Here is a 27,702-nt window from a genome sequence, read left to right as displayed (position 1 = left end):
AATGGCACAGACTGTTGATATTGATTTTGAGTTGTTTCCAAGTATGTTCTCACAAATGATCACAATCAACGCAAATAAATGAAAACCAACAACATATAGGATCTCTGAAGTACATTCATAAATTAATCAAACCTTGAACAATAGACCAAAATCAAAGTTTCAGAAACTGAGTTGTGAAAAAGGGATACAGAAGGGAACTCACTGATATGGTTTTTGTAAGTTCATTCTGGTGAAGTCAATACCAGTAAGTTAAGTGATAAAATTACATGTATCCGATAAGAATGGCAGCTTAAAGTATGATTTTTTTGTATATCAACAGCTTCGCTTTGCTGTAAATGTTTACAACTGCAGGTGAATGCACTGAATCTGAAACAGTCACCAGGTTGCAGATTTTTTTCAATGTGTTTGACAGGACCCAAAGATTCAGTACTGGTACAGTGAGGGTTAGCTACATTCTTACTCTGCTGTTCATTGGATTCTGAGAGTGAATGTTAGTGCTTGCACAAGCTTTATAACACTGCATTTGGCATATGATTTTATGCCACATGTGTACCTCATAATTAACTGTTATAATCATGCTGGGAGATAATGTTATCAAATCTGAGAACACAGCAGAACGTTTTCTTTAGCTCAACTAACTTTGGGAAACTCATCTTAACATTGGAATTCACAGGAATTTTTTCTTAATGCACATTCAATGTGCAGATGATATAAAACAGGCAAACTGGTAACTGTGTAGAAAATCACCAATTATCACAACCCACAGAAAAAAAGAGTAGGAACAAATCCATGAATCACAAGAGAAAAAAGAAGAAAAAAGAATGAATGAAAAAAAAGAAAACATGGCAGTCAACAAAACAATAAATAACCAAAAGTTATATATATGAACAACCAGCTGCAATAGATATACATCAGCTTTGTCATGGTTTCAATCACCCAAGTGCTCATTATCAAGGGGGACAAAAACCCCTAAAAACACAATCTCTTACAGAGCTTCTTCAGCAAGGGCAAAATCAGACAAACACAAACCAATTCCACAATGCACGTCAGGAACCACTTCACCTCAACACATGTGCATGATTTACAATGATTTACAATGTTGAAACACACACATAGATGACAGCTGAAAAAACATGATACTGGTTCACAGTCTACGTACATATCAACTACTGGATGCTTTATTGTTTTCGTATATTGATTATGGAAATGAAACAAATAATGGCAAAATAACTAAGGAGTGAACTTCTTAATTAATGAATCAATAGGTCCCAAATAACTGAGCTGGCGATTATGTGGTTAAAAATAATGAACACATGTTTTGGATGATGTTGGCCAAGGCCAAAATCCCAGAAAAAGGATTCAAGAAACTGCTGTCACTACTGTAGCCAATGTTTTCCCTAAAAGACAACTGATAATCTACCAAACAAGCCAGTGTATAAGGTCCATGGAATCAGCATGGCAAGAGTAAATACCATGTCTTACAAAACTGAAACACAAGCTGGGATACTGTGAGAACAAGGACACATCCTTCCAGACCAGATGAAGAATGAAAGATTCGATGTAGTTTTAACATCTCTTGCTTGGCGATGCGATGGAAATGATGGATGGGAGTTTGGGAGTATGTGGGAAAGGGGGCTGGGGGGAGGGAAAGGGTTTAGAAGAAGTGAGATGGTGTGAATGGGACTGCTAGGTGATGCTACTGGATAAAAAAAAAGAAAAAAGGCATAAACCTTCAAGATGAAAATGGGAGCAATATACTACAGAACTATCCATCCTTTCTATACAGACAACATACAGACTGACAGTTCCTAGAGCCAGCAATTTACCTGCACACTACAGTTCAACAATTGCTCACAATGGGCTGTCTCTCAACCACAGTCTGCCGTGACAATGACTCATGCTGAACCAGATGTTTCCCGTCGTGTTCAGGGGGAACAAAATAAGACCATCTTCACCAAAAGGAATGAAAAATGTTGGGACAGAGCAATGATCATAATCAAATGGCACAATTATTATAATTATCAAATTCTTGTGTTAAACATGGCAGATACATGATGTAATCAATCAGCAAAGCACAAAAATATTGAGATAATTTTATTACCCCTATACTGTTAAAGATCAACTAAAAAAGAAAAAAAAGAGAAAGAAAAAAAGATGAAAGACAGAGACAGAAATATATACACAACATAAATTTCATAAAGATCCGACAAAAAAGCATCTTATACCTACTTTTCCTCATGGGAAAAAACCCAGCCCATATCAAGTAAAACATCATGTGCTAATGTTATCAAAGTAACTATAACTCATAGCATAAGTTAATTTTTCTTAGTCTCCACACTGATCAATTTGAAAAAATTACTTCATACATCACACAAGTGCATTATCTTTCTTCTGTCGTTTTTTTAAGTGCTACAAAATCAAAATTCTATACAGGACCAGACTCAATTCAGAGCATGGTTGATTTTTTAAAAATCTTTTTTATTTTTAACAGCTCCAACCTTCAGTATACATCCAAAACTGAAATTTTAAGAATGGGTAGGGCCAGTTTGAAATCTCCACATCCCCATTTTCCCTAGTGGAAGGGATACTAAGATAGATACTCCTCCAACAGCAACTATCATTGAAAAGAAGAAGAAAAAAGAACAATTCCTTCAAAGTGTAATATAAAGTGCCAGTTTTTGGCATAAGATGCTCTGAAAGAGATCACAATAATGAAATGGTAACAATTTTCTCAGATCAGGCCTGACAAATACTAGCAGTTTTACAGTATGACCACTACGACCAATCGGCCACATGCTGATATAAGCACGCCAAGTTCTTGCTTTGATCAAGAGGCAAGTCTTGCCTTCAGAGTTGAGTTTAACGTGGTTGTAGCACTTACGGTCAAGAAGTTCAGGACTTAGTCTTGGCACGAGTTTGGAAGGGATCTATGTTTGATGAAACAAATTTGTTACACTTTAATAAGGTTACAGGTGTTACAGTATCAGTGGAGACAAAGTGTCATGCTTGGGCCAACAGTGCAGGAGAACTGTGGCATGTGTGACAGGACATCAAAGACAAAACAGTTCCTCTGTTCATGACTGTGAGCTCAGTGATTCATGAAGTGTCCTATATTTGATTCTTTTTCTCTCTTCAATCATGTTCAGAAAATAGTTTCAAAAAGAAAACAGCAACTCACAATAAGAACTGAGACATGCACTGTGGGCGGTCAGTCAGTGGTGGACTTCCACCAACAGCCATCCCGGATGCTACATGTACTTTATAAAAAGGTTTGAATAAAAACCCAGAGCAGCCTACATAACAAAAAGCTTTAAGCTGAAAAACATTACGCTGAAAAAAGAGAAAAGAAAAACAAGACACTGAAGCATACATAGGGATTAAGACTGATGGTCCCAGAACAGCTGTAGTAGCAATGGAAAAGCAAACTGAACATCAGAGGAGGAAAAAAAAAAAACAAGAACCAATCCTCCACCCTTTATTAACCATAAATAACCAAAAAAAAGGGGGAAAAAAAAACAATACAACAGACACCATCTGATTCAGCAGGAACATGTGGACATGGCAGGCAAGAGCGGTCCGAGAGAAGAAGCTAACCAAACTAACCAACTGTAACAACTTTGCCCTCCCGTCAACCACTGCCCCCTCCTCCTCCTCCTATCCCAACAAAGGGAACCTGGGCTTGTGCATGCCCGGATCAATCATGGCGAATGTGGAACAGCAGATTGGTGATGCTTGCCAGGCAGCGCCGGCTCAGTAGGTGGGCGGCTGGTAGTCTGGGGTCTCTTTCTGCTGGCTGAAGGGGGGCTGCTGGTAGGGGTCCCCACTGTCGCTGCCTGGGAAAGAGGAGTAGGGGGAGGAGGCGTTGGGGTCCTGGTCGTAGCCGGTGTTGAAGGCCTCCTGCGCCCCAAGGCGGTAGCGCTGCACTGCCAGGAACGTCAGGCCTCCCTGGTGACACATCGTCACAATCTTTTATTTTTCAGTTTCATGTTTCTCATAAAATAGCCAATGCTTTCGGACAAATCTATATATGCACTATACCACATCCGCTAGGCAGATGCCTGACCAAAGTATTTAACCCAACATCTTTAGTCAGGCCATGAGTGCATGTACACACACACACACACACTATATATATATATATATATATATATATATATATATATATATATATATATATATTTGTGTACCCTATCAGAGTGGATTTCTTCTGCAGAATTTTACTAGAGGACTACGCTAATATTGTCATAGGTTCTTTTTCAGTGTGACAAGTGCATGCTGTACTTCAGACTGATCCGAATGACTAGATGCTCAGTTTGATTTTTCTGTCAAACTTGGGAGAAAGGGCAAGACAGTGATTCAAACCAAGACCTTCATGGGCACTGTATTGGCTTAAGCATCTTAACCATTCTGCCAAATGCCTTCTTCACAATATTTATTTAATGTAATGGAAGGTGGATGATTTCAGGAAGAAGACACACATCCAGACACACACACATTGGTAGTTTTCACACACAGTAACACATACAAATGTGCACCTTGTGTGCTAAAAAAAATTGCAAAGTTTATAATCACTGGAAAATGTGGGATGTGTAATGACTATGAACAAGACTTATGCCAAATATATGTGCATTTCCAGATGTACGTCTGCATACCAAGCTGAAAAAAAATTATCTGAAATGAAAAGAGCAGCATCATCAGTCTGTTATGGCACACATTTGATATAGAACAAAAGATAGTACAAAACAAAGCAAAAAAAAAAAAAAAAAGAGTAAAAATATGAAGACACGCATTTCTGACAAAAGCTAAAACATGAAAAACATGAGTAAGCAAAGAATTAATAACAATGGAAAGAAGAAAAACTTGAATGAGAGGGAGAGAGAAAAAAAGAGAGGGACAGAAGAAAGGGGGAGAATAGTGGGACACTGAATTGACATGGGAGGGGAAGGGAGGGGAAGGGAGGAGAAAGTCTAAATCACTAACCAATACATGAACAAAATAAATGCAAGGTCAAGCCCTCAAGAACCAAAAATAAATATATCCTATGGTATGAGCTCCTAAAACTGTATGAAGGTTTGTGCTGCCTGAGGGGGGAAAACTGTATAAATTTCAAATGATGTGCGTTATCTATCAAGCTCCCAGCAAAGAGGTTTCAAGGGCAGATTTCATTGTACTCATTATCTCCATGTCACAATGGTGGAGACAAATGTGTGTGTGTGCATGTGTGTGTGTGTGTGTGTGTGTGTGTGAGAGAGAGAGAGAGAGAGAGAGAGAGAGACAGAGACAGAGAGAGAGAGCTGATAATACATTATCACATGTCTAGCCCAACACCTCTCTCACATCTGTTTTATTTCTGACCCAAGCCAGTGATCAAAACTTGCCATTTATAAATGTTATCTCAGGTCCCTTGGGAGAGAACGACAGCTCACTCCTCTGTATCAACTATATCCCTCTGCCTATCCTCACAACCTTTGCACAAAGTCTTCTGTATGTTTGCAAAGACTTTCTAACACAATTTTTATTTATCTTTCTTTTTCAGAGTTTTTTTTCTTGTTTGTTCTATAGTTTACATACAAAGACAATGAAGCATTATGCTTATAAATGTACACTTCTGTTATTTTTAATCTTATTGTGCTGTTTTCTTTGTTTGCAGAGATACAAAAATAAAAAGGCCATGGAGGATTGATGGAATGTGTGTGTGTATGTCCATTATATGCATGAACACACCTGTCAGTGTGTGTAAATCCATGTGTATATATAAGTATGTATGTGTGTGTTGTGTACTGTGTGCCCTCAATTTGTGTATGCACAAACACATTGCTTAACCATTCGTTTACACATGCAAGGTGTGTGTACATCTCTGTGAGCTTTTTAACGAATATAACATTGCTGCTCACTCCAACCAGCCTTTAGAGAAGCTCCCATTTCTCCTACATAATTCTAGCTGACAAAAACATGCACCCAAAGCCTGTGTCTCCACAGCAGAGAAAAGCCTCATCAGATCCCCCCCTGTTATTACATGTGACCTACTTTCCCTCCATCAGCAGGCACAATCAGCATGTCCCTGCCTGTCTCTGCCAGACTAGCTAATAACAAGCGCCAGGGCCACGGCTGGCCCTGCAAACACGTAAATGACTGCCAGACCACCCCTCTCTCTTTCTCTCTCTCTCAGCAAACAGGAGGCAGATCAATAAACGAAGGCTGCCTCAATCGGTGGTACCAACAGCACCACCACCACACTCTTAATGGCCAGATTGGTACCAGCGTCTTCAGGGCCCGGCTTCACGCTGACTTGCCATTACTGCCATGACCAAAGCAGCAGGGGCGCTGATCAGCTGCTGGGAGTGGGTGGGGGTGGGGGCTGTGGGCTTATTGATTGAGGTGGGCATCACCTTGTTGTTGGGGAAAGCCGTGACTGCTGGCACAGTGTCAATGCCTGCGCAACAGCAGCAGGTCAGCGGATCAAGCTGCTGAGTGGTCAATATTCATTCAACAGCTTGTCACGTCTTAGGATGGAACAAGGAGCCCCAACCCAACCCCCACCCCTCCCTCCAGCATCAGCTGAAAGAAGCAGTGTGTATCTTTATCCTTTTATGATCTCCCTATAATCCCTCCCCTCCCCCCCACACACACAAACACACACCCTTTCACAATACACTGTTGTGTTTTACAGCCCACCCTTTCAAGTTTCATAGCTGTTCAATTTACAGTACTGACTGCAGCAATGATTTCAATTACAAAACAATTGAATTATATATATATATATATGTGTGTGTTACTGACACTGTAGCAGTGTGTTCTTATGAATTATTTTCATATCACTATCTAGCTGATTTGTATGAAAGTCCAGTCTGTGTTATAAGGAAGAAAGAGCCTGTGTTGGAAAGGGCTGACAGGCAGCTGTTGTGAGAGTGTACATGGAGAGGGTTGGGGTGTGGAAATGATTGATGGGGGAACAAGTTCTGAGACAAGCAGTTTGAGAATGAATTTTGTACTAGCTGACTTATAAAGCTGTCTGATATTTAGCTTGTTGCAAGCTTCTGAGCACAATCACTAGCTCTCTCTCTCCCTCACACACACACACACACACACACACACGCATACACAGAGGCTCAGATCTATTGAGTGAACATAGATGCACCTTATACATGCCCACAAACACCCAAAGGTTTTTCTGTCTTAACTCTTGTCATGTTTGTTCAGAAAACAGGCTGCAAGTGCAAGTAAACATTTTCTCTGCAGGGCAGCATCTGAGTATATTCTGGGAGGCAAAGAAAGATGCACAGAGAAAGACAAAGAAACAGGCAGAGAAAGAAATCAACATACACTAAGAAAGAGAAAGAGAGACAGAGAGAGAGAGAGAGAGAGAGAGAGAGAGAGACTGGAGAGGGATGGCAAAAGTTCATACCCATGAGAAAATGGAGAAGAAGGAAAAGGCAATGGCAGCCTGGATGTTGTCCTTGCCTTTACCGGAAGGCTGCACATAGGTATGGTCATTGGGGTCTGTTCGTCGCCAGGCATCGGTCAAATAGCAGAACCCCACAAACCACAAGAACGTCCACAAGGCTGTCAAAGACAAGGCGCAAGAAAATAACTTATCACAGGAAACTATTCAAAAATTACATATCAAAGGGAACTGTTCAATAACCAAAAACAATGTTCAACAAAACCTGTCAAGCTGGATGCACTGCAAATTACATCGTTTCAAATCATGCAGCTCTGTAAGATCCAGTCGACGAAATACAAAGTCATCCACACACACACACACACACACACACACACACACACACAAACACACACGGTTTATGTTTTCATGTTTCAGATTTGTTTGCCTTTCTTTTCTGAGACCTTTGTCTCCTTCCTGATCAAACTTATTGTGTACAATTTCCTTTTTCATTGTTTATCATTTCAGCTGGCTGAGGTGTAAACATGAAGATGCAGATCCAGAGCAACCGAACATGCAATAAAATAGCTCCTTTTAAAAAATATATTTAAGCAATGATAAAACTAAGCTGTTAATGTATTAATGCTACTATAATTTATATATGTAATGTGGTAGAGATCTAAGATAAGCTAACAAAATTCTCAAAATGTCTCAACAGTCAAGTTATAAATCTAAATAGTAATGTTAAACACACACACACACACACACACACACACACACACACACACAGAGAGAGAGAGAGAGAGAGACAGACAGACAGACAGACAGACAGACAGACAGACAGAGACAGAGACACAGAGACAGAAGAAACAATTCAGTTCTGTAGTGGAAATATCTTCAATCAATACACTCGATCAGTCACTCCATAATTTCATACAACAAATACAAAATTATTCATCAAGTTCTTGCATTGACTGCCATCTTACCGGTAACACGGTATATCATATTATAATACTACTGACACCACATTTCCTACATGCATTGTCAAGCATACACATAAACGTGTGTACATGTGTATCAGACTGTAACTGAGTGATGCGTATATTATATATATATATATATATAGAAACAGAAACAAAGTAAAGACAGCAATACTCCCAAAAGAACTAGTGTGTATATATCTATATCTATATCTATATATATCTCTCTCTATATATATAAGATTGAAACTGAATGATGCATACAGAAACAAAAACAATGTAAAGACACCAATTCTCCCAAAAGAACTTAAGGAAATTTCAAGCACAGATTTCCCAGGAGGTGTGACTCTTAAACTTTAAAAGTGGAAGAGCCCTGACAGATCCATAAAAAAGATGAATTCATAAACAAAGAAAGAAGAAAACAAACCTTTTTTGATGTCTAGAGTAAATAATTAGACATCCACTTCATACAACGTTTCAGAGTCATCCCTTACAAGCAGAAAACTGGAAGGACAGGAGCAGGTTTTTATGATGCTCATTCATACTCATAATAATAATAATAATAATGGATACTTATATAGCACACTATCCAGAAATCTGCTCTTGGTGCTTTACAAAAACACTTTTTGTTAACATAACACATTACAGCAATGTTACCTGCACACACACACACACACACACACAATGTACACATACATTTTAACATACATGTGTATCTAGCAGCTACCCTCAACAAATACGCACACATAGGCAGGCACATACTTAAACACAAGTGTGTGCGTGTGCACACACACACACACACACACAATACGCATTCATATACATGCATGTAGTTATGTACACATACATATGTATACACACATAGTCAAGCACAGTTAACGCAACGGAAGTGGACCTGCCACAACTGAACTTACTGGTGAGGGAAAAGGTGAGTTCTGAGATGAGATTTAAAAGATGCGAGGGAATCAGAATGACAGAGGTTATCAGGGAGCTTGTTCCACATCTTTGGCGATTGAAAAGAAAATGATCTGTGTCTTACTCCTGACGCGAGGTATCCTGAGAAGTCAAGTATCAGAGGAAGAACGGAGATGGCGAGATGGGGTATAGATATGGAGGAGTTCAGAAAGATACTTGGGGCCAGATCCGTTGACTGCAGAAAAGGTCAGAGTGGATAGTTTATAGTCTATTCAATCAGAAACAGGCAACTAGTGGAGAGACTGATGGAGTGAGAAACATGGTCAAATTTAAAAGCTCTGCAAATGAGTCTGGCAGCGTTATTCTGAATTTGTTGGAGTCTGTAATAGATATTTGGTAAGACCAGCCAAAAGAGAGTTGCAGTAATCCAATCTTGAGAGAACCAGAGAGCATACAAGTGTCTTGGTTGCATCATTTGAGAGATAGTGGTGGATAGAACTGATTCTACGCAGTTCCAAATAGGCAACTTTACAGATATTCGAAATGTGCTGTTGGAAGGAAAGAGACTGGTCTAGGATTACACCAAGACTGCGAACAGGAGAAAGTGAAACAGGTGTGCTATTGATCACCACACAGTCAGAAAAGGAAGGATGTTGAAGAAACTTCTTTGGACAGGTTATCATAAATTCAGTCTTATCATTTAGTTGCAGCTTGTTGAGAGTCATCCAGTCCTTTAGGCCAGCAATGCACTCCCGTGTCCGAGTCACCAGGGCATCAAATTCAGCAAAAGAAGCTGACTGATAAAGTTGAGTGTCATCAGCAAAGCTCTCATGCGACATCGCATGATGACTGATGACATCCGATAGAGGAGCCGCATACAGCATGAAAAGAACAGGACCTAGGACGGACCCCTGTGGGACACCATATTTTAAGGCAGATACTCTAGAGTATCTACCATTTGCACACACTTTCTGTGTACGATCTGACAGGTAAGATGTGATTCATGCTAGTGCAGTGTCACGAATACCAAAGGAAGTTTTAGGTCTATTCAAGAGGATAGAGTGGTCGATAGTGTCAAAAGCTGCTGACAAGTCAAGAGAGTGAGAACAGATATCTTATCCTCATCAAATCCCAAAAGCAAATCATTCACTATTCTAAGAAGGGCCGTTTTGTAACTATGACCACATCTATAAGCTGACTGGTGGGAATTAAGTGAACCATTTTGTTCCAGATGAGCTAAAAGCTGAGACAATATGATCTTTTCTAGCAGTTTTGATAAAAATGACAGATTAGAGACAGGTTGATAATTTTTCAAACAATTATGATCCAAAGATGGTTTCTTGATGAGTGGATGAACAACAGCAGATCTGAAGCTTTCATGGAAACTACCAGACAGTAAGGAAGAATTGATGACATGAGTAATATGTGGCAGTAGAACATCAATACATTCAACCAGCAAAGAAGACGGGACAGGGTCAATCTCACAGGATTTCGGACATAGACTAACAAGTAAAAACCAAGAGACAGCTCTCCACACAGCTATTGTGCAGCAGCTGTTAATAATCCCCAGAATCTCAAGTGACTTCAGTAGCTTTTCAAATTCAATGATGTCAGCAAGATACATGTGCATAATTTAGCTGCAGTTTGCCTTCAAGACATTTTGTATGCTCTGGTAATGCTGCTATGTTTATTTTGTCAACCAGTTCAAAAAAAAAAAAGAAGAAAAAAAAAAGATACCTATTGTGCACACTGGCAATACATTTAGAAATTCCTTCATGTAAAAAGGCACCCCTCCACACTAGGTAATACCGCATTTTATTTTTACTGACTACAAAGTACTTTGGATTATAAAGCACATCCTCCAAACTTTTAAATAATTTCTGATTCTAACAACACCTGAAGCACAGCACATTATAAGGCACACATCTAAGGGGTGAGAGAAAAAGATGGAGGAAGAGAGTAATTGCTTTTTGTGACAGGTTGTGTCACCACTTATATTTTCACATATTATGTGGAAATATTTCTGCACATTGGAATTCTTCATATACATGCAAGATATATTTCTAATAGTAATACCATCAGGTTTCATGCAAAGAGTTATCTAATCATTATCTGAAGTCACCCTCCCCTCCCCCCTCGTTTTTCTTTTATTTGCTTGTTAGTAATGTTACTTTGTGAGTGTGGTGCATACACTGAGTGTGTTGTGTGGTATCCAACGATGCACAAGGATGAGCGAATGAACAACAACACAACCATTTCCTGTGTTGTTCAACACAGGTGCAATAAAATCTCACTGTCATTGTTTCATTGTCTCAAAATGATCAAACAAAGAGTTGAGCATTGATGGGATGATCGTGCTGTCCATACTGACTGTGGACATGTATAAAAAAATTTAAAAATTAAAAAAAAAAAATATATATATATATATATATATATATATATATATATAATATATATATATATATATATATATCATCATCATCATGAAATCAATGAAGTGAAGTCATTATCGAAACTCTTTAAGCAGGTTGCATCATCTACTTTCCTATCCACCCTGTTGATCTCCAGTCTTGAATTTGTTCTGTCCATGCTCCCCTTAGTTGAGTTGTTTCTGCTGTGCTTTAATGTGATTCACAGAAAGTTTTTCATTTTCACTGCCACAAACATACTTCAAGGTTTGGAGGTCAAACTCAATATGATTCTGATTAACAACTGCATTTTGACAAGGGTTTTAATCATACATCAAGTACGCAATATCATGGGGCACATCTGTTGTGGTTGGGGGAAAAAGTATTGCCTTACACTTCTTTTATAGCCTGTAAAATATGGTATATCTTCCTCTGCTTTGGAGGCTAGTATAAATACTGGTCATCAAGAACTTGAAAGGCTTGAGGATTTCTGAAGTTTCAAGCACACATGAGAATCCCAGAACAAAAGAATCATGTTTACAAGGTGTCTGTGTTTTGTTTTGGTTTTTTCAATCGCATCTAACTTTTTAACATTTTTGTTGCAGACCTTAGTTATAAACAAAATCCTCTTGAAAGAGAGAGAGAAACAGGGGGAAGGAAGAAGGACAGAGAGACAGACAGACAAAGTGAAAGACACAGACACAGAGAAGAGAGACAGACAGAGACAGAGAGACAAAGAGGGAAAGAAAGAAAGAGAGGGACAGACAGAGAGGGGGAGAGGGAGAGAGGAGTTTGTTCACAAATCCCCGACAAAGATCGGAAGGAAGGACAGCAGGAAAGGAAATTCCAAGCAGGGAAGATTATGAAGGACTGGGAGTGGTAAGCTCTGCATAATTTGTATACATCATGAATATTTATACTGTGCATTGTGATCAGCATGACAGAAGAGTCTACAATTACAAAGCAGGGCTGGGGGAAGGCTCAGGTGGACAAGGGAAGAGGACTGGGTCCAGTCATCCCCCAACCCCAACCCCCATAACTTTATCCCTGAGTGCTGCTGCTTTTGGTCTCTCCCATAATTCATCTCGCACTCTGCTTGTTTGGTGTTTTATATATAATACTACAGTCACTGAGCACAGCTGCCCAAGATGTTGACACAGCACATAACTCCTGAATACTGTTCCTTCCCAGATCTATACCTTCTTTCCATTCCCATTATCAAGCATCAAAATAAAATATAAAAAAAAGAAGAAAAAAGTGGCTCAATTTGTGACTCAACACAAATCAGTCTCAGCCACGAACAGGAACCTTCTAAACCTTCTGACATCAATGGATCCAGGGAGAAGTCCTATGCCTAAAAAATAAAGCAGTGTCCATATGACAGAACATAGCTTCACTGACAAACTGACAAATCTATGTATAATGAAGGAGTTTTCAGAATCTTTTATTATCTTTAGTTACATGCAACGTGGTAGATCTACACAAAAAAAGTCACAAGCAAAGCGGTGATGAAGAGAGAAAGTCTGTTGGGACCTGTCACAACTTGAAATTACTTGTAACTATTATTACAGTATTATCCAATTAAATTATAATCACCAGTACCAAATGACAAACAACCCATCCACATAGTAAATGGTATCAGTACAATGTATGCTTTTCATTGTATTTATGCCTAATTTGGCACTGATTTTTTCTAATATGGTATGGCTTGAGCTGAAGTTCACAGTCCAGAAATAATTTTAATGTAATAAAGAAAATGTTGCGAGATTGTATCCAAGTCACTCAGTGACATTATCAATAATCAAGTCACTCAATGTTCTTGGACTACTGATGCTGTATTTCAATGAAATCAAGGAGGCCAAAAGATTGTAAACATCTGAGGCTATTTCTCACTGGGACTATGAACAAATCAAAGGTGGCCAAAAGGTGAATCAAAGAGTATATCTATTTTAGATTTATCATAAAAACTGTAATGTACAAAGAAGAGGCAGCTTACCTGAAGAAGCAAGGTCAGCCAAAACAGCATATTTTCTGTGCTGGACGCTGCTGAGATTTTCAAAGAAAGCATCCACAATGAGGAAGCCAATGCACAGCAGGAATGCTATCACTCCAATGCCTGTACCGTAGCCACAGGCATTGGTATCATCGTTCATCTGACATTTGGTTCCAAACCATGCTCCTGATGATATACAGCCAAACACCACAATAGAAAACAGCTGTAAAAGAGAAAAACCAGAGAAAATTATAAATTTTCACAATCAAATACAGCATTAGATTAGGTATCTTACTTTGCCATTGCAACAGCACCGATTTGATTTAAAACTCAAATTTCATATGAATTATTATTGAAGTTAATATCTGGCAGCAGTTTTTCATTACATCAGACAGGAAACATTCACCAGCAGAAAGTAATTACTTACTTAAAAAACAAAAAAACAACAACAAAGGGTGCATAACTGTATATGCTTCTATTGCATGACCTGCAGAATATTTCCAGACAACATTAGTAAGTTAGTTCAGAACAGAGGATCTGTCTTTCAGAAAATAACAAAGCCAAACACAGAAAGTAGCAAACTAGTAACAGAATGTCATCTATGACATCTTTCATGTGTGTGTGTGTGTGTGTGTGTGTGTGCATGTTGGATCACATGAATTTTACATGATACTGATACTATAGTATCGGTCTTTTTTGTGTCTTTTTTTAAAGGAATGTCAAAATGACTAAGTTTGCTTCACTAAACTTGAATTAGTATATTGCATATATGTTTCTGCTGCTATTACAGGTCTACACATTGAATCATAATCAGAACATTTTCTTTGTCACGGAGGCCATGAAGACTTATTTGACACAAATAAACCAAAAAGAAATTTGTATAAGTCTTCAGATCTATGTCTTTCCACTCTTAAGTGTTATTGGAACTGGTTTGTGTTGTAGCATTACAATTATTATGGTATAACGTCACATGCATTTTGGTTACTGTTTCGGTATTCAGTTTTCATGTTACTTTTGAACCGGAAGTTACTGATATAGATTTCGGTTGAGTTGACCCTGACAGTCAATGAAGGTTTGATTCTTAACAAAAGAATCTCAAATGTTACCTGCTTTCATGTGTTCCTTCATTGGTGACCCCAATGCGAGTACAGACTCTAATAGTGACCACACTGTAATTTTATGCAGTTCCAACCACTCATAACATAGAGTTTATGTCAGAAGCCACACAGTTTCAAAAAGACTGCACACTATTGAACATGCATGGTTTAAGGGACAGGCATCCCTCAGAACTACTTCAGTATATGAAAACAATGAATTCAGACCCTCAGACCCTTTTTTGGGCCCTTTTCCTGAACCAACTTCCCCCAGAGATGCGCCGTATCTTGACACAAACCCCTGAGTTTGACTTTGACACTCTCACAAAGACAGCAGACTGTATCCTTGAAGTTGATTTACCAGTACCAGCTTCTGTGGCAGCAACTTACCACCAGAATTTAACCGCCTCGATGGATGGACATGAACAACAATTTCAATCATGTCAAGACACAAACTATCACAACACAGCTGCTGCTGAGTTGAATGCCTTAAACAGAAGTTTTAAACCAAATCACCGCCAGACAATGAACAAAACAGACTGCTACTGCTCCTTTTGCCCTGTGTAAATATCATTCAAGGTTCGGTGCCAATGCTAGACGCTGTGAAGGCACAGTTGACGGACGACCCTGTGCCATGGCTCCAGCACAGCCTCAAGAGAAATGACATGATCAGCACAAATTCAAATGTACAGCTCCATAGGCCTTTGCAGTCAATACTGGCACTGCTGATGTAACAGATTTTCCTCAAAAACCAGTGGTCAACATCAGCACCATCACAGTTCCTGACCTCCCGTCAGGTCAGTCTTTCCTTGTTGACACTGGAGCTGAAGAATCTGTTTTTCCAGCAACTCCAATGGACCACAAAAGACTTGTGGACCCAGCCTTGTTGCAGCAAACAGTTCAGCCATCACTACTTATGGAAAGCGAAACATTCCACTTCGATTTGGCAAAGAAGCCAAATTTACACAAAAGTTCTGGATAGCTGATGTCACTCAACCTATCCAAGGAGCAGATTTCTTTTCTTCTCATCAGCTGGCAATTGACCTCACAAAAGACTGGTCTCCTTTGATGGCAGATTTGTGATACATGCACAACTTGTTCGCTCTCATAGTCAAACCCCAGGCATACACAAAATTCATTCTAGATCAGTTTTAGTTTCAGTAGCTTAAGGAGGCGTCACTGCGTTCGGACAAATCCATATACGCTACACCACATCTGCCAAGCAGATGCCTGACCAGCAGCGTAACCCAACGCGCTTAGGAATTCTAGATACGAAGCAGCAGTAGAAGAATTTCCTGAACTGTTAGTTCCATCTTTCAAAGACAACAAACATGGTGTGTTTCACCATATCCTGACTACTGGCCCTCCAGTACATGCACGTGCCCGCTGCCTTGATCATGAAAGTTTAAACTGAGGCAAAAACAGAATTTAGCGAAATGGAGTGCCTCAGTATTGTTCGCCGCTCATGTTCTCCTTGGTCTTCACCTTTACATATGGTCAAGAAAAGCAGTGGTGGCTGGCGCCCATGCGGACACAATCGAAAACTCAATGACTTTACCAAGGATGACTGTTACCCTCTACCCCACATCCAAGACCTCAATGCCAATCTTCGTGGAAAAACAATTTTCTCTAAAATTGACCTGGTTCGTGGCTATAACCAGATACCTGTTGCACCAGAAGACATTCCTAAAACTGCAGTTATACCTTTTGGCCTGTACGAGTTCTTGAAAATGCCTTTTGGTTTGAAAAACGCAGCTCAAGCCTTTCAGCGGCTCATGGATGGAATCTTACAGGGCTTAGATTGCTGTTCTGTTTACCTGGATGATATCCTTGCTGCAAGCACTACCCCGGAGCAGCATGAGACAGATCTACACACCATTTTCAATTTACTAACCTTGAACGAACTAGTCGTTTACATCAAGAAGTGTCTTTTTGGTCAGTCATCCTTAACTTTTTGGGACATTTGGTCTCAGCAGCCAGGATTGAGCCTCTACCAGAGAAAGTTCATGCTATTACAGACTTTCCTGCACCTACAGACAAGACAGCTCTTGAATGTTTTCTTGAAATGATGAACTTCTACCACAGATTTCTCCCAGGAATCGCCAAGTGCCTTTTACCTTTGACCGAAGCCACTGAGGGTAAATCCCAGAAGCTCATCTGGACAGCTGAATGTCAGACTGCCTTTCAAGTAGCCAAATCCACACTGGCCTCTGCAGTCATGTTACATCATCCAGATCAACAAGCTGAAACAAAACTTTCTGTGGATGCATCAGGCTCAGCCATAGGAGCAGAGCTGTCACAACAGCATCATGGCATATGGAGACTCATCGCATTTTTTTCCAGGAAACTTGTTACCAACCCAGCAACGTTACTCCACTTTTGATCATGAGTTGCTGGCTATCTACAGTGCAATAGGAGGAGTTTGTATTATACTCCATATTTGGTGATACATATACTTACCATATCAAACTGATGCAAACTAGGCCTATCGACTTGCTCTGCTTGGCCAAATTTCACACGGCTAACAGTGAAAAGACAACCCATCTTGCCTGGTCCGCTCTTAGCCAATCAAACGCCTCTAAAAGCTACAAGCGCTGAATCATTCCATGGCCATCGAGAAAAATGCCCCATAAGAACCACGGCAGAGACACGGGGACAGATGGTGTCTTCTTTTGGTGTCTTTTACTGTACCATGTCAAACTGATGCAGAATTTAAAGCAAATGGAGGAGGGCAACGCCTACTGGTTTGCATGGGGAGCCCTTGTAACCGAGACGGCAGTGTTAGCCGTGACAAAGGAAATCCCCTTGGAACCGTCAGCCCTGGTCATACGAAATCCCTGAGGTATAAGTTGATGAAGGGATTCTCAGACTGCCAGAAGGCTGCCTCCAAGACATGCTGCAGTGGCACTGAGTGCTGGAAAACAACCTGATGTGGCTATGGTCCACACTTCATGTGCTCTGGGATTAAGACAGCTAATATCCCTGTGAGAATGAGAGTAGGCTCTACGAATGACTTGGGAAACCCAGCAGGAAATGGTGCCTGCAGTGATGTCTTTCTTGTAATTCTCATTCAGGGAGATGAGAAGACGTCTCTGAGAATGCCTATGGCAAGACCTATCCCAATAGTATCTGAGACACCGAACAGGGCAGAGATGCCTATCCTCATCATTTTGGGCAAGAATATCAGACAAAGGTCTGACCCTTAGAGAGGGGGAAGGGACCTTGGGGTCTTGGTTTTTAGCCAGGAAATCTGGAAGGAAACGGAGGGTGATGGAACCATCTCTGTGGAAGGCCAGATCTTGTGGCATTCCACTAAGACCATGTATCTCACTTCTACGACGGCCTGTGGCCAGCAACAGAAGGAAAGTGGTCTTGAGGGTGAGTATGTTGAAAGGAATAGTACCCAATGGCTTGAAGGGTCGCTTTCAAATGAAATCCAGCACCAGGAACAAGTCCCACAGGGGCACTCTTCTGGGGTTTCTAGCTTACTTCAGAGAGGTGCCCCTAGCCACCTCTCTGAGCAGGAAATCTGCTTCAAAGGCAGGACCACCTAGCTGTTTGATTATGGTACAGATGGCAGACCTGTACCCTTGCACAGAACTAGCAGACAGGTTGAGAACCGAGGAGCAGTGAGCCAGAAAGTTGGCCAGCTGCATACTCGTTGGGTTAGTAGGGGGAACGTCCTGAGCCGTAACATAACGCGACCGTCATGTTGTCTGTGAAACAAGCGGATGGTCTTGCCACTGGCCTCCCCCATGAAGTGCAGGAGAGCCCTGCGAACTGCCTCCAATTCCAGAACATTGATGTTGCATAGGCGCTCCTCCGTGAACCAAGTCCCTGCTGCATGGAGTGAGTCCATGTGGGCTCCCCAACCCAGGGAGGAGGCATCTGTGAAGAGAGCCACCTGAAGAGTAGGTGGGGCTATGGGCATCCTCTGTGTCCGAAGAGGGGTGGTTAGCCACTCTGATGTCACTTCGAGGAACCACTCGCCCAGACATATCTGGGTATCCCGGGGGAATGAGAGGTCCCATGGACTCCATCATGCCCAGGAGAGAAGAAAGTGTCCGCGCTGTTGCTCGGGAGGAACGGCACAAGAGGCTAAGGAGGCCTGCCAGTCGGTCCCTGTGATCTGGCGTCAGAGAGACTATCACAGATGGCGTGTCGAATCTCATCCCTAAGAAGTCGAAGGACTGACATGGGGACAAATCGCATTTCTCCTGGTTCGTGAGGAAGCCCAGTTGGGAGCAAGGTCTGGCTGTATGCCTCTGGATGGATGACGATATGAAAATAAGCATCTTTCAGATTGACAGACGTAGCCCAATCGCCCTGTTGAATGGTTTCTCAAATCTGTGCCTGTGTGTCCATCTTGAATTTGATTTGGGGGAAGAATTTGTTGAGGGGGGACAAGTCCAAGACTGGACTCCACCCTCCCGTGACCTTCGAAATCACAAACAATCAGCCAGAAAAACCGGGGCCCGGGTCCGAGAGTTGAGATATCGTCCCTATGAGGAGTAGGTGCGATATCTCTGTCTCTAAGATGCTCTCCTGCTCCGCCGAGCTGGGCACATGAGGAAGAGTGGACCTTAGAGGGGGCCGGTCCTCCACCCAAGGCAGCATGTACCCTGACTCTTGCACTGACACAATCCAGTTGTTGAGCCCCAGAGCACGCCACTGATGTGCGTGCTGGGACAAGTTTCCTACTTGGAGGGGCTGGACGACTGGTGGTGCTGAATCAGGGCCCAGTCATTGGGAGTGCTGCCTTCTGGCCTTGGGCATGGCTGGTCGGCTTGGATGGACATGAGGTGGTTTATTCCTCTGCCTCTGATTCTGCATGCCGTTTCGACTTAGGTGGCGTGGCATATGTAAGGGCCCTGGTGGCCGGTCTTTTCAATGGCAGCGAACCCTGGCGCCCCTGGGAGGTGTGGGCTAAATATGAAGCCACCTTCCTGTTTGTCTGTGCCCTGTGGCTGACAAAATGGGGCGCATACTGGCTGAAGAGGGAGTGCTGCTGCATTGGGATGGACCGCAAGGCAGCCCTCTCCTCTACTGGAATGTTAGAGAGGCGGAGATCGGCATCATGCCGAGCCAGCACAGTATTGAAGTGAAGGCTGGTAGCTGTGTCTGCGGTCGCTGTGAGACCAGAGGCTACCCAACTGCCAAAAGTGTTTAACCTCTGGTCAGTGAAGAGGCCCGGTGGGACAGAGGAAGGCGACCCCGTGTCCTGATTAACCGGACGCTGTTACCACAGCTCATTGGCCCTGTGGAGGAACGTGTTGAAGGTATAAGCTGTGGAAACCTCAAGGAGGCAGCGGCAGGCCGATCTGTCCCACTCTGCTAACATTTTGAAGGATTGATTAGCTGAAGTGGGGAAGGTGCTGTGCTGTGAAACCAACATCCTGTCCTGCACGGAGGGCTCCGCTTCCATGTAGGCAGGGTGGTCCTGTGTGTACACCCTGCCTTTGGAGGAATCTTTAAGGAACTTGCCCGGGGAAAAGGCACCCAGGGCAGAGAGGGACTCCCTGCCTGGAGGAGGGATGGAAGCAGCACCCCTGACAGTGAGGGCTGGCTTATTAAGCCATTCCTGCGCTATTTCTGGCACTCCGAGTCATCTGGTGGTTCTGGAGTTGAGTCACATGGCCTAAGGAGGGCCAAGGGTAACAATGTAGCCTGAGGGACCGATTCAGCATGCGTGACCAGACTGGGGAGGGTCAGTTCGAGCTCAGCAAGTCCGAATTTGGTTCACGCTGGTCCCTAGGGAGGCGTGGGCTCAATCTGTCCCCCTGGGATGGGGGCAAAGAGTGCTCATCCACTGGTATGTCCTCCCCCAAAGACAGATGCTCCCACTCTTGCTCCCAGTCAATCCCCTGCTGGGTGCCATCCCAAGTGGATGTACCCTCTGGGGCATCCTGTGAGCTGTGGTCAGCCCAGCAGGATGAGCTGGGATGATCCCGAGCAGGGACCATGGCCGCAGCTGTTATGTCCTTGACGTCTGAAGCGGGCGGCGAGAGTGTGGACTGTAGGTCCAACCACTCTTGGGATGGTGGGTGCCACACCTTCTCAATAAGGGCATCCCTGGATGCAACAGGGACCCATGAGTGCTGTGAGGGAGCAAACACCCATTCATCTCCCTGTAGGACCGAGGGCTGGGTAGGTGGGAACTGCAGGCTCCCCCAGGCCCAGCGGAGCGAGTCGGCAGCCGTTGGTCCTGACAAGGAGGTCGTTGTGACCATGGAGGTCACCTGTGGGTTGACAGAGCCTGATTTGTGGACTGAGTGGCAATATTGGTCGAGGAGCTTGACCTGACCGACAGGAAGTTGATCCCACTTGTCGAGGCCATGTGTGTTACCCTGTGAGATGTGCTGGGTTGGGTCCAGGGGGGAGAGGACGAGGGGTTGCCCCTGGTCCTCCCGGTAACCCAGCATGCACCATAGGTACACCCCAGAACAGGCAGAACGAGAGAAACCACCCGTGGGCACCAGCCATCCCGTGACCCCAACCCCAAGGGTCACCAGCGCCTTGACCTCCATGAAGGGAAAAACCTGACCAAGCTGGAGGAAGGTCAGGTCCGACTTGGGTGTCAGTCCCGCCAGAAGACCGGCGGGCTGACTGCCTGGAACCGCCTGATGTGCGCGGGCCTCCCCCAGCAGGGGAGACCGGCCAAATAGTGAGAAGACCTGCAAAGCAGGTGGCCACATGCCCCGAATCCCCTCCTGTGGGGAGATCTGGGTGGCTTGGCCTGGGGTGGGCAAAGCAGAGATCTCCCCCTGGAACCAAAACTTTCTACCCCACAGATGGAGGTGGGGGAGAGGGGGGGGGTCAGCAGTCGAGGGAGGAGGGGGAACAGCAATGGGGCCCCTGAGGGCTGTCTCTGAGTGGGGACCAGGGTAACGGCCAGGCGCAGCTTCCACCTGAGAGTTCGTGCCTAGACGCGAGTCCCTACCGCCAAGAGAGGACTTGTCTTGATCCCAGCATCATGATTCCTGCCGTCGTGGGATGGCATACGAGGCATGGTAACCGCGATGTAACCCACGGTCTTCTCCAGGTCATGGCGGTCTCCCCAAAGCTGCGCCTGTAGCTCTGTGCCCCCTGGCCAGGTTTGACGCCGTAGAGCTTCATGGGTTGGGCAGTGTTGGTGGATGTGTTCAGGGGTCTGGGGTCCAGTGCCACATGGACACTCATCAGTGTGGGCGATCTTCATACGGTGAAGGTGACTCAGTAGTCGGCAGTGGCCAGTTCTCAGTCTGAAGAGGACTGTCTGCTGGTGTCTCTGGAGCTGGTGGATTGGATCGACACCACTGTTTGCACCCAGCCTTCTCTTCCACTGGTTCTGGTAACGGTTGTGGATGATGGTCCTGGCCTCTCTGTAGGTCACGGGGTGGCTGAACTGCTTCATTTTGCTGCCTGCCTTGGAGAGAGCATTGGCCTTTTCGTTCCCCGTGACCCCACAGTGAGAAGGAACCCACTGAACAGTGACAGTCGACCGTTTTGAAAGGTCATGAAGGGCTGCTTTGATGTTTGTCAGCTGCTGTTCGTTTCTGGTTGACTGGAGTCCCTGCAGGAGAGATCTGCAGTCAGTGAAGAAGGCTATCTTTGGTGGTGGGTTGACTGACGTCCTGAGGCCTTGTGCAGCATGGAGTAGTGCTACTGTCTCCGCTCTGTAGTTCGAGGAGATTCTTCCTGTGGGGAAGGCTCCAGGGGTCAGTCTTCCATCTGTGTGCCTGATGAAGATGCCTGCTCCTCCATTCTTCACCGCTCCCTCCGAGGATCCGTCTGTGAAGACGTGCGTCCATTCGCTGGGGTTGTACCGAGTCTCAATCATCTCCAATGTCAGAGCTTTCAGCAGGGGAGGGGCTTGGCAGTCCTTTTGGTCGATGCCAGGGACTTTTGTGATGATTGAGACTCCTTCCAGTTGGTCGGCCGGTTCCTCGAAGTCGGGGAGTGTTTCCATCTCGGCAGGGGACGAGGGCAGCAGGTCTTCATGTTGGCGGTGCAGGGCCTTGGAGAGGTGGTTGAAGCTGGTCCGCTTCAGTCTGTTCTTTGTTGGGTGCTTCAGTTTTTCGTGCATTGGGTGAGTTGGCATGCGCAGGAGCTTCTCGCTGTGGATGAAGACTTTTTCCTCTCGTCTATCTTCGAGTGGGTGGAGGCCTGTGTGTTTCTCCATCGCCTGAACTGGAGTCGTCTTTATCCCGCCAGTGATCAGCCGTAGCCCTGCGTTCTGAACTTTGCTCAGGCGGCTTGTGTTGGTTGCTGATGCCGTGGCCCAGGCAGTGCTGCCATACTCCAGGGTTGGCCTGACAGTTCCAGTGTACACCCTCTGCAGTATGCTGCTGTTGGCACCCCAAGAGGTCCCGGCGAGTTTTTTCAGGATGGCCAGTTTTCTGGTTGCTCGTCTCTCGATGTCCTTGAGATGGGGGTTCCATGTCAATCGCTTGTTGAGCTTCACACCCAGGTACATTGGCGTGTCATCCTGTTTCAACTGCTTTCCGTTCAGTTTGAGGTGGGAGGTTTCTGACATCGGTGACAGCGAGAAGATTGCTGAGACTGTCTTGGTGGTGTTGATGTCTACTCCCCAGGCAGAGGCCCATGTTCCCACGTGGTTGAGTGCTTCCTGCATTCTGTGGCTGGCGGACGTGAGGTATTCCGCAGCACTCCAGGCAGCAAAGTCATCAGCGTGGAGGGCTCTGGAGACATGCTTGGAGATCTTCTCAGCGATGTCGTCGATGAAGATGAGGAAAAGTGTAGGGGAAACGACTCCTCCTTGCGGCACACCTTGCTGTAGAGTGACCCGATGGCTGGTTTTCCCGTCGAGTTTTACCCTTGCCCTGCGGTGTTGGAGGAAATCCTGGATCCAGCGGTACATCTTCCCTTCCACTTTCTTGTTGAGGAGCTTCAGGAGAAGTCCTGCCTTCCAGACCTTGTCGAAGGCCTTGGTTAGGTCCACGAAGACTGCAAGCACCTTCTTTTCTTGAAAGGCAGTCTCTATCTCCTGTGCAAGGTACACCAGCTGGTCTTCGGTGCTGCGGTTTTTCCTGTAGGCTGATTGGGAATGATTCAATGGGGCAGAGTCGAATCGAGTATACAAAAGGTAAGAATACAATAAAATCAAGCCGCATGCAGCAAAATAAAGCGAAATGAACATGCTTAATAGCCTCAAAAAAGCGTAAGACGAGACAGAGTGTAAACCTGACAAGACTGTGTCGAGAGCCTTGGCCAAAGGAATGATTCAGTGCTTCTAGCTTTTAGAGATGTTTGATTGCCTAAGAGCGGACCGGGCAAGACAGGTCATATTTTCACTCAAATTTGGCCAAGCAGAGCAAACCGATAGGCCTAGTTTGCATCAGTTTGACATGGTACGGTATATGACACCAAACCAACATTTTAGGTATATTTTGGAAGACAGATCCATGGTGGACAGATTCAGAAGATGGCCTGAGCCCATTCCCCTCACCAATGCAGAAGCTATCACCTGTGCCAAGGCCCTTCTACGCACCTGGATTGCACGTTTTGGAGTTCCAGACACTATCACCTCAGATCAAGGCTGCCAATTCGTCAGTGCATCGTGGCGTGAACTCCACACGGTACTTGGTGTCATCCCAAAAAGCAGTATTGTCTACCATCCAACAGAATGGTAAAAAGGTTCCACCGCAGTCTGAAAGCAGCTCTCAAAGCACGCCTCAATGGACTATGTTGGATGGATGAACTGCCACTTGTGTTACTCTGTATTCGGTCAACCTGGAAAGAGGACCTCACTGCAGCTCCTGCTCTTCTCACCTATAGCACAAACGTCAGTGTACCTGGTGATTTTCTCCCAACCCCATGCGCAGACAAACTGGTTCCTACCAAAGCCTTCATTCAGGAGCTCCAAGAGAACTTAAGGAAACCAGCTCCTCCTCCTTCTGCACATCATGGCTCAACAATTCCATATGTTCCCTGACATTTGCAGTATGCCACCCAAGTTTATGTTTGCCATGAAGTCTGCAAGGGACCTTTGGTGAGGCCCTATGAAGGACCCTTTTCTGTGCAAGCACACTCAGATAAATATTCTGACATCTTGAAAAATGGAAAGCCAGTTTGAATTTCCGTTGACAGACTCAAACCTGCATACTCATCACATTCTGAGACCCTTCCTTCAACACCAGTTATGTCGGACACTCCTCAATGTTCTGGTGTTCCTGAGCCAACAACGAATCATAACGTTTCATGGACTGAGTGTAACACTCCAGACAGACCAACAGGTACCGAAGACACCACAAGTACTTCAGCAGAACTCTATCAACAAGAGTATCCTTTGCTGTCTGACTCTAATGCAACACCAGTTAGAACATGCTCTCGCAGACTGGTGCAGAAACCAACTTTAAGAGCACAGGCAACTTGAAAGTTTGTGTAAAGGAAAAAGCGGGGAAAGGGACTCAGAGAGAGTTAGAGAGAAAGTGGGGTGGGGCAGATGGAGAGAGGGACGGTAATATACTGAGGCAAACATAATGACTGACAAAGACAGACACTGGGACAGAGATAAAAATAAATAAATAAATAAAGATTAAAAAATAAATAAATAAAAGACTAGTCAGTGCCAGAGTGGGTGACATGTTTGTGTGTGTGTGTAAGTGAGCAAGAGAGAGAGAACACATGTGGGCGTGGCAGTATGCGCGAACACATTCAGGTTGTACAAAATGTTAGACTGTGTGTAAGCAGTCACTTAGCCAAACAAATCCTCAGTATTTTTTACACGATACAACACTTCCGTTCTTTGAAGACTCAGAGTCATGTGAGTATGACAGTTTCCTGTTCGAAAAAGAAACGACGTCATGTGTACGAAAATAAGTTAATAAATCTCTCCATCGTGTGTCTAGCAGAATAACACACCCTGAAGCTCACAATCGAGCCTCCCAAATTTCCTCCAGTGTCCAGGGTAAACGCCCACTTCTTCCATAATAAAGCAGCGAAAGGACATTAGCGTGGAAGGCCACTATTGATCTTGAATGCGACGGTCGTTCAATCAACATCAGCACCACCACCGCATTCAGACCTGTTGAACTGGAGAACATCTTATACGATTAAAAATAATTCGAATAGAAAAAACGTACTTACCAGGCTGACTAGCCTTAGTATAACTTGAGGTTTTTTAATGTAAGTTAGCGGATCAAATGGAGCCCCGGCTTTGCCAGCGCCGTAAGCTCCTCCGATCGTTCCTGGTGCAGCCGACATTTTGCAGCAACTATGCGCATCATCGAGATCGTATTTATAGGTCAGTGATGCGCATACATGACCAGGTCGTCTTATTGCCGGAACCCAAATAACATCGCCTTTTGTTTCAACAAATTTCAAGTTACCACCGCATTCAGACCTGTTAAACTGTAAAACATCTTGTACGACCATCCAATTAGTGTGTTAGTGAAAATGAGATCAGTTCGATTTTGGACCAGCTTAGTGATATCAAACACAAAAAAATATTCTGGGAAAATATATTTGATATTACTTGATTTATATCGAAATGGTATTTATTCTTCAAAATGGATGAGTTATATCAGACAAATTTTAATAGAAACAGGGTATGACTGTGTTTGGGATGCTCAATTCTTCTTAGACAGGGAATCTTTCTGCAAGAATGTCAACATTGCTTTGAGAGATAGTTTTCAAAATCTATGGAGACATGCTCTAGAGGCGAGTAGCGGTAAATGTTTGTCACGGTTTATTGAAATTTCAAAAGTGGTTTTGGTACAGAAAAATATATAAGTCAAATGCCTGATAATTACGTTATCAGCTTCTTCAGATTTCGAAGTAGTAATCATAAGCTGGAAATAGAAACAGGGAGACACAAAGGCATCCCACGAGAGTTACGGCTTTGTGAGAGGTTTGAAACGTGTCTTGTCATTGGGGATGAGTTTCATTTCATAATGAAATGTCCCAATTATGATCAGTTACGAAATAGATATGTTCCTAAAAAGTATTTGCCTCCAAAATCGGTTTTTAATTTCTGTAATATGCTCAAAGGAGGCAAAAACGTCATTTTAGTTGTAAGATGATTAGATTTGCAAATGTTGCCGAGCTACACGTTTGGAGTTAAAAGACATTTGTGATTTCTCAACTTTAATGTGGAAATGTTTATTTTGGGCATGAAAAGATTATTTTGCAGTAATCCTCCATACTCCAATAGGAGTGAAAGGATAATTAAAACTTGAAACTTGGAAGCAGTTGATTCTCATTATCTTCCTCTTTTGTACACGCGGAAAAAAACAGCAGCAACAACAACAAAAACCACACACAAAAACGCCGCCAACGAAACTAATTCTTGCTTGTTTATAATGGCGATAAATTAATAGTGTTTTGAATTTTTAGTCAGGGCTCGCCGCGGCCGTCGTCTCTTCAAGTTAATACGGTCAGTCGTTGGCCATCATTTGTCAGTTATTCGCTCAGCCAATTTGTACAACTGAAAGCATCTTCATGGTACCCGTTGACTTGAAACGTGCTCACGATATGATCATCTCTCTCTCTCTTGTGTGTCTGTGTTGTGCGTGGTGTGTGTGTGTGTGTGTGTGTGTGTGTGTTCAGAGTTTAGCCTGTCGTGGTGGTGTTGGTTTTTTCTCCTGCTCGTTATAGTTCTGAATGCAAGAAATGTCCGGTGTCTGCAGGCGCGCACACTCACACTGACACACACACTGACACGCACACACACACACACTGGGCACACACACACACCGACACACACATGCAAGCACACACACACACACACACACACACACACACACACACAAACACACACACACACATGATTAGAGGGAGCCGGGAAAGAGACAGAGACAACTTAAAACTCAAAACGTTTTTCTCAGTGTCATTGCTAGACCCAGGCTACATCCGTAACTGACATCAGTGAACTAAATAGCTTCACGCATAGGTCAGTGTTTTCCTAAATGAAGGGAGAAAAGTCTGCATA

The 27,702-nt window shown here is 43.7% G+C and overlaps 1 protein-coding gene across 1 annotated transcript; it reads right to left on the bottom strand.

Moving 5' to 3' along the window:
• On the bottom strand, nucleotides 1–26,008 carry LOC143286297 (synaptogyrin-2-like). Its single transcript, XM_076593841.1, has 4 exons — nucleotides 25,860–26,008; nucleotides 13,681–13,900; nucleotides 7,406–7,563; nucleotides 1–3,945 (listed from the first exon to the last, which is right to left on the bottom strand). The coding sequence occupies exons 1-4, from the start codon at nucleotides 25,974–25,976 to the stop codon at nucleotides 3,751–3,753; spliced, it is 690 nt and encodes a 229-aa protein (XP_076449956.1). The 5' UTR covers nucleotides 25,977–26,008; the 3' UTR covers nucleotides 1–3,750.
• Nucleotides 26,009–27,702: the final 1,694 nt, after the last annotated feature.

This window comes from Babylonia areolata, chromosome 1, assembly GCF_041734735.1.
Source record: "Babylonia areolata isolate BAREFJ2019XMU chromosome 1, ASM4173473v1, whole genome shotgun sequence".
In the NCBI taxonomy this organism is placed as follows: Eukaryota; Metazoa; Mollusca; class Gastropoda; order Neogastropoda; family Buccinidae; genus Babylonia; species Babylonia areolata.
The sequence above is the reverse complement of the archived record's forward strand: the minus strand, read 5'-3'. Positions and strand labels throughout refer to the sequence as shown.